General features: G+C 42.3%; 1 protein-coding gene across 2 annotated transcripts in view; it reads right to left on the reverse strand.

Annotated features, from left to right (window-relative positions):
* Window positions 1–6,367, reverse strand: part of Ankrd22 (ankyrin repeat domain 22) — a 31,892-nt gene extending 25,525 nt beyond the window's left edge. For both annotated transcript variants that reach the window (XM_021152069.2, XM_029472707.1), the window contains exon 1: window positions 5,976–6,367. In XM_021152069.2, coding sequence (XP_021007728.1) covers window positions 5,976–5,996 — 21 coding nt within the window. In that variant the 5' untranslated portion in view covers window positions 5,997–6,367. The remainder of the gene's footprint in view (window positions 1–5,975) is intronic.
* Window positions 6,368–8,186: the final 1,819 nt, after the last annotated feature.

The raw sequence follows: 8,186 nt of genomic DNA on the forward strand, positions 1-8,186 counted from the left end.
CCCCCCCCCCCCCCCCCCCCCCCCCCCACCAATAATCAGTTACACCAGGTTTGTTACATGGTGTAATTTCTGAGGGGTCCATCTTGGTTTAGACCCGCTAAAGATACCCCCAGAGCTGGATCGTATTTCATAACACTCATTAAACTGTCTTTGAACAACTATCAGGGAGAGGAAGCTTAGCGGGGCAAACATCCAGGAAAAGCTAGAGAGTGTGTAACGTATAGGGTCCAGCCAGGATTCTGCACATTTGGGTGGGAAATGGTGCTCTCGAGTGACTAGGAATGCAGGCTTCGGATATGAGCTCACCATGCTCTAGGCTTCCCTCCCCCTCCTTGCCGAAGTGTTACTTGGACAATTTATCTAAAGGCTTTAAACACTTCTGCGGAGTTTCATCCTCCATCCACTAACTGTTCCTTCTCATCGTGCTGTAGAAAGAACTAAACCCGACCGTGTGGATGAAGCAGTTTGTTTGGGGCTGAGTCATCCAAAATCTTCAATTAGTGTCAGCCACTTTTCTAATTATTGAAGCATAAGGGTCCAATTAGCATGCACATGAATGGCTATGAAATAGAAGATGGTTGCTGAAAGAGAGTGCAAAAATAACAGGACAGGGCAAAAATGAGTTAGTCTGATGACCCAGAAGGAAAATTTTGGCTAAAGGATTTTTTGACCAGAAAAAAAAAAATCCTTTGGTCACCACACTTCATTTTAATAGATGTTTGTCACAAAGTATATGGGTTGGTAGACATGGGTTGGTCGAGGAATAGCATTGATGTTTACCTACATGAACGGGTTAATCACACAGGAGGTAGGGTGGAGGACAATATAGAAGAGACTCCCAAAGCATGGGTGGAGAGAATGGTGAATTCCTAATGACTAGTGTCTGGGCTCGATAAAAACACCAAATGGTTTTAATCACCAAGCATGGAGGCAGTCATCACTGACAGCTGCCTGAGCTGGTGCAGGAGTTTCTTCAGCAAGTCTATGGCTGGAGAAGGGTTATGTGAAGGGGCCCAGAGTAAAAGTTGGGAAACCTGTCTGTCAGCTAGGTGGCTTACTATGGCTCACTGTTAAATTAGCAGGATGGAGAAGGGTGGACCAGAGCAAAGTTAGACATGTGGTCTAGTAGGAAGAGTGGCCTGAGCAAGGTACTCAAAGCTAGGAAACCATGAAGCCAAATGTAAACTATGGAAAAAAATCTGCTCTGTGAGACTCTTTGAGGCATAGTAAAATTAACACTGCTGGAAGTAGTAAGAGACTAGGAGTTAGATTCCCTGGTGGGCAGACAGATGAGGAAAGCCCCACCCCCATCCACTCCACCCCACCCCGTTGTTGCCTAAGTAATAAAGTAAGCAAACTTCCAAGAAGGCTGATTTCATCCTCAGCTTCCTGATCTGAGCTAAAAGCCTGATAGCTTTAGGCAAAGCCTTGAGGGCTTTTGTCCTCCCCCTGCGACGTGGTCTGGATCAACAAGTTCAAGGCCAGGATCAGGACTTGTTATGCAACAGTTGTGGGCCAATTAATCTTCAAACTAACCAATCCTTAGGAGAGGAAAACTCTTCAGAAACTTTAAAACGACAACAACAACAACAACAAAACCAAAAACAGACATTGAGAAAAGGCTGGAGTTTTGGCTTCCCCTTCTGGGTCAGCTTTGTCTATGGTCTTTTTCTCTGTGCATCTGCTACGTGTAACTATATCCTCACCCTGCAGTAAAAGCCTTTCTTCACCTTCTGACTCTGGCTGCTGCCGTTTGTGATGAGTGAGACTTCTCAGGGGCCTACCTGTTGCACCAGAGATTTTTCCATGTCTTTTAATTCGTTAACAGGCAAAGAAAGGGAACCCTCTCGAGAACCTGAGACTGTGCCAGTTTTGCACCTTGCCTTTCTTGAAGCAAACTGCAAAATTCTACCCAGAATAATTCTCATTGAGTGCTTCAAGGATTGTTTAAATTCGATCAGTTTTCGTAATGGGGTAAACTATTTACAAAGGGCATGAATACCCTCTGACAATAATTGGGCTATTCCAAGACAATGACATTTTTAAATGTTTTTCTGTTGGAAAGTTTAAAGTTGAAACCCATTAGGGTTTCCCTGGGGCACAGATTAGTTTATATTTAATTTAAAGAACAGTTAAGGGAAGAGAAATGAAAAGTCTCAAAGAACCACGGGGCTTAGGCTATTCTGGTCTTTAGGGGAAGCTCTGGGACTTATTTTTATATATTCTCATTTGAGGGATGAACAAATCACTGAAGGATTGTTGAATTACAGTGATGTGGCCCTGGGACCCTGTGCAAGCTTGGTCCCATTTCTCACCCTGTGACAGCCTGACCCTTCAGTTTAAAGTCATGCAAAGTTTCCTGGGTGTCACGTTTTTACAAAGAACGAAAAACCTTCCTGTGACAGCGGTTGCTCTTCCTGACATGCGTGCTTAACTGACATTACCTAAACCTGTAATCTGTCCTATGTGTGCTGCTTTAAATGTTCACAGTATTTTATTTATCATAGTATTTTATTTAAAAGGTTTATGCACTTTTCAATTTGATAGGTGTGATTTTTTTGTTTCTATTAAAAATGGTTTCTGATAGAAGATGGCCTAGTCGGCCATCAGTGGAAAGAGAGGCCCATTGGTCGTGCAAACTTTATATACCTCAGTACAGGGGAATGCCAGGGCCAAGAAGTGGGAGTGGGAGGGTGGGGGAGTGGCTGGGGGAGCATGTGGGGGACTTTTGAGATAGCATTGGAAAGGTAAATGAAATAAATACCCAATTAAAAAGAAATGGTTTCTGATGATGGGGCTGGAGAGATGAGCTCAAATGCCTTGAAAGCATGAAGAATGGGATGTCACTTTCAGAACTCACATCAAAAACAAAAACAAACCTAGCTAGGGGAGGGGAGGTAGCCAGATCTATGGGTCTGTGGATGGCACCACCTACAGCCATGCTAAGTACAGCTGAAAAACTAAACTACAGAATTAACAGAACCTGAGCTAGCTTTTCTCTTAAACTCACCCACTACTCCTTTCTCTGTTTACAACATTCGAGCCAGCTGTTCTTGAATATTCTATACTCTTACCTGTTCTCGGGTCTTCGAAGATCTTGGGATCTAGAAGACTATGTGGTAGTTTCAGCGACACGGGTCAGCCACAAGACAGATTCCTGGCTACTGCACCTAGAGGACCACTTCCCAGCCCACTTCCTGTCTGTCATATCGCCATGCTTCACTGTTTTGAATTACACTTATGATAGAAAGCAGGTGATTCCTCCAGTTTCCAGGAGAGGAAGTATCCAAGATTGGTTTTCCCCAGAGTTTTCATGAGCTGGTGTCTCTGGTCAGGCCACCTGTCCCTTCTACTTTCAGGTTACCTCCTCCTCGTTATCCTGCCTTTTGGATGGTACATCCCGTTCCTCGGGATTTTTTCTCAGAAATCTCTTTAGTGTTTCCTACAGCACAAGTGCCCAGAACCACAAGTGGCTCCCAGGCCCTTTTCCCAGGGAGATGATTGAGTCTCCCTAACTAGAGCGCTGCTTCCCTAACACTAGTCTTCTGTAAGGGGTGAACACCTAGAACAAGGGTGAAGACCCCATGGTGACTGACACACAGTGAGGGTTAGGAAAAGGAGCTAAGGTTTAGAAATGAAGTGTGAGAATCAGGTCAGTGTTTGTTTTGTTTGTTTTTGTTTGTTTGTTTCTTTGTTTGTTTTTGAGACAGGGTTTCTCTGTATAGCCCTGGCTGTCCTCAGATCCAGGACAGGGACTGAGGTGCATATTTTACATATCAAAGCAGATTTGACCTCCAGGTTTTCTCAGCATTCCTCAGTCCCTACCTGGCATACCCTGCCTCCAACCCTGAACTTTCCAGTCCAGTGACTGGGCTGCCCTTCCCCCATGCACTCCCCCACCCAGGTTCTTCCTTATATAATCCAGACATTTTGCTCTCTCTCTCTCTCTCTCTCTCTCTCTCTCTCTCTCTCTCTCTCTCTTCCTCCTCCTCCTCTTCCTCCTCCTCCTCCTTCTCCTCCTCTTCTCTATCTATGCAGACATCCTTTCTCTTTCTCTTCCCCCTCAGCCCCCCCTTTTCTATGGCGACTCCCTGGCCTCAATCCTTGGGGCCAGTGAATCTGCCCAAAGCAGTTTCCTAATAGTATATTTTAGTCTGACTTGAATTGGCTCATTTCACCAGTGGAGAAATAACCTATCACACACTGTGATCAATACTAACCTTGAGCTTTGAGGAATTACCTATGGGATCCTTTAGTGGGGTGTGTATAGGGGTGTACTTTTAAGATTTCATAGAAACGTTCATGTTACTATATGTTGTGCCCCAGTCCTAGGTCCTTTGTAGTGAACTAAATGAATCTTTGGTTTGAAAAACAATGCAACAGAAATTTTTTTTTAAAAAAAACCTCCAAATTATTTTGTCATTGACATAGCTGAAAAGTTAAATATTTATGTCACTTTGGGAGCAATTATCAGCTCTACTTGGAAGTAGTTAAACATGCCTGACCTGGCCTAAACTTGCCTTGCGTGACAAATCAACACCAAACTGACATGTAATTGCACTGCTCGGTTCTCTGATAGTCACAAAAAAACTGCAACCGTTCCCACAACCTAGGCTGATCATAGTACTGTTTAAGGGACCATCCACATATACAAAGAATTAGGGGGCCACAATGCATGATCTTAATCTACACTTAAACAAGATTGGGCTCATCTCCATGCACATAAAAGTCTAAAGAGAAAGCCACCCTGAGCAGGAGTTCTAACTTTCAGGATGGTGGTGAACAGGTTACGGCTGGAATTCTTGTCAAAACTAGTTTTGTGGACCCTACATGAGGTGAGTCAGAACTCTGGAGTGAGTGTCCTAGAGAATTCACTACGAATGAGTTTCTCTCCCTGACACTTAGAAAATTTACCAGAGTAGAATGTTAATTCACATTATATCTTTTGCCATCCTCGTATGTACGTGACTTCTTGGTGAGATCAAAATCACAGAGCAAGATATTCCCAGGACAGTGAAATAAGCAGACAATGCCTTTAGTAAAGGCAGTCACACACTTATGTGCACACAGTCGCAAATTCATGCTTGCACATGTTCATTGGAAGTAGGCAGCAAACAACCACCTATCATGCTAGCAGATCCAAATCAATGAGGCTCCCTTGAGCTTAGAGAATGGAATGCTGATTAGCAAGTTAATTATGTCAGACAAGGAGTAAGTCATGAATAATAATAATGATAATAATAATAATGAGAGAAGAAGAAGAAGAAGAAGAAGAAGAAGAAGAAGAAGAAGAAGAAGAAGAACCACTACCACAACAACATTACTGTACCTCTGATACTCTTATTCAAACATCACCCTTTGAAACATTGAAAATGTATTTGATTGTAGTAAGCTATGTTCAATGTAGAAAAATGTCCTGTCAGCTATTAAAAGGAAATAGTCCAAATATCAAAGTGGTACTTCCTGTCATTGTGTCTATACGGTGATAACCTATATTAATAATTGCCAGAGGTGAACTTCCTTCCACATAATAAGCTTCAAGGTGTTATTGTAGACATGGGTTCCATGAAAAGCTTGCCAATCATTTGGCTTTTCAGAAAATCCAATTAGGTATGAGGTTCTCTTGCTCTCATGTATTTCACTGAGACACAATATAGCTACAGCCCCGTTTTTCGGTATCACCTCTGCAATTAGGATGTCGGAAAATATGTATCCCATCACGCTCAACTTGAGTCTAGCTAAAACGTATTATTTGAGTCTAACTTGTGTTAAGATACCAAAACAAACAAAGCAAAACAAAAAAATAAACCCTAAATATCCTAGAATCACAAGGGATCTTTCCTGACTTAATACTTACAAGGAACACTAAATAGAATTGAAAATAAGTCATGATAACAGGGATAGACAATTAGTTGTGGAAAAACAAAAGCAATTTTTAGCCCCTTCGGACTCCTATGTTCAGAAATATGACTTACCTCAGAATATAGGATTCCCATCCCGGTCCTTCCTTGATTCGCACCCTCTCTACAATGCAGTAGTGAATCTTCTAGAGGCGTTTCTAATTAATATTAAATTTCTTCCCGGCAAACAAGGTCCCTGGAAGGCCAAGCTGGTGGCGAGCCCTCTCTTTCCACACCTGGGAATGCTTTTTCAGCAGTATGTGACAGCAACACACCTTGTAGAGAGACAGGCTATGAAGCGAAGGCATTGGCTTACAGGTAATGGTCCCAGCTGTATCACTGTTACAGCCAGGGGAACCGGTTTCTGAGTCATGTACCTCTGCCAGTGGAGGCGGCAGTAAAAAGGGAAGCACAGGTGGGGTGCTGGGAGGAGGAACTTCTTAGGCCAGCAGGAAGAATTCAAAACAGGACTCTGTATTTACGCAATTTCTGAATTGAAATCCAGCATTCAGTGGCCATTATGGTCAGCCAACTCATTAGTGAGAGTCACGGGATCTAGTTAGGTAAATAATCCTCTAAACCTTCCAAAGTCATGGCTAGCAAGTTACACCTTTCCCCAGACACTTAAAGGGCCCTGTACGTTAATAAATTAAGCTTAACTTAATAGTTTTTTATTATTTTAATTGATGTGTGGTAATTATACACATGTATTCGGTACTATATGATAATTCAAAAAGAGTATTATATATAATGGTCAAGTGAGAGTAATTAGCATTTCTATATGTTTTAATGTCATTCTTCTGAGAACCTTCAAAGTCCTCTCTCATACTTTTTTTATAAGAAAAAAAAGATGCAAAGTGCCACTAACACCTTCTGTGCCTGCAGTCATCACTACATCGTGGTGCTGTAGGGAAGAGCTGAAACCCTGCTCAAAGTTCTTTTGTGTTGTGTGACACTTGTTTTATTCAGACCGTGCCTTGCCCTGACAGATTTCAGTTTACAAGCAACATTTGACTCCATTGTGAGAATGGCGGATGACTGTTCATCTTGCTGGACATAGGAGCAACAACAGCTGTCTGACATGACCCGAGAGTCACTGACTGAAAAGTAGTTTACTCCTTACGCATTGGTCGCTGTGAACTGGGATGGCAGAAGCACATGGGCATATTATGATCACGATAGGAGGAGAAGGTTGGGGACTTAGCAGACACTCCCAACTGAGGAATGGATGCTACACTCTCACCTGGATGGATGGTGATGCCTCAAAGAGCATCCATCTGACCTCCTGCCCTGTTTATGAAGAGACCAATGGAAAGAGAACTCTTGATTGTCCCGAGGACATCACCTTAGCTCACTCCTTATTATTGATGCAGACAACATCAGATTGCTATCCACTCCTCTCCCTATCATTAGTGTGGACCTGCTCCTACCTTTTGCTCTCCTGACTCTGTGGCCTAGGTCCCAAGTCTCATCTCTGAAGCTCTACTCTGACCCGATAGTCTATATCTACCACCACCACAGGGTCTCCCTGTATAAACTATCTGATGGCAGTTTTCCAGCTTCTAACTCATTGAACAGCCTTTTAAACTATCCACAGCCATTCTGTAAACTACATATACACATATCATATTTGCGACATATCATGTGTGATCTGAGAGTATTAATAATTAAGATTACTCCAATTTGTGCTTGTCACATGGAAAAAAGGACTTTTCACAGATTGCTTCCAGTAAAGCTGTTATACCTTGTGGATTTGTTATATTAGTATTAAAGGATGATATGGAAAGACACAAGCATGTTCACCTATATTTATGACATAATATGCTTATGACACTTGAAAACTGCTAAATTGTTTTAATTACCTCAATAGTGGTTCTAAAATCAATTAATGTAGTATACCTCTAAAATGGAATTGTCAGTTTCTCTGATCAAGCATGTTAATACTTGATCCCTTAAGTGTGAACAATCGGTCTGTGCTTTGAGTACTACCATGTTATTCACATTTTCTCTTAGAAGTACTGCTTCAGATAGCTTCACAATCTCAAGCTGGTAGATATGGTTTTCAATCATCTGAGAATGTTTAATGGGTTGGGAGTCAGTAGTCAGGAAACCTCTTTGACCCCAGTGATGGCCATTCTGAAGTCTGAAAAAGAGGGCTTTTGCTTTGTTGTGGCTTCCTGCAGGGTCAGTGGATCCAAATCAGTGCCTCCCAGCTTTCGAGGCAAACACTCTAACACTAAGCTCTATTTGTAGCCTTCTGGAGTTATTCTTATGGTTGACATAAGA

Source organism: Mus caroli, chromosome 19 (assembly GCF_900094665.2).
Source record: "Mus caroli chromosome 19, CAROLI_EIJ_v1.1, whole genome shotgun sequence".
Classification (NCBI taxonomy): domain Eukaryota; kingdom Metazoa; phylum Chordata; class Mammalia; order Rodentia; family Muridae; genus Mus; species Mus caroli.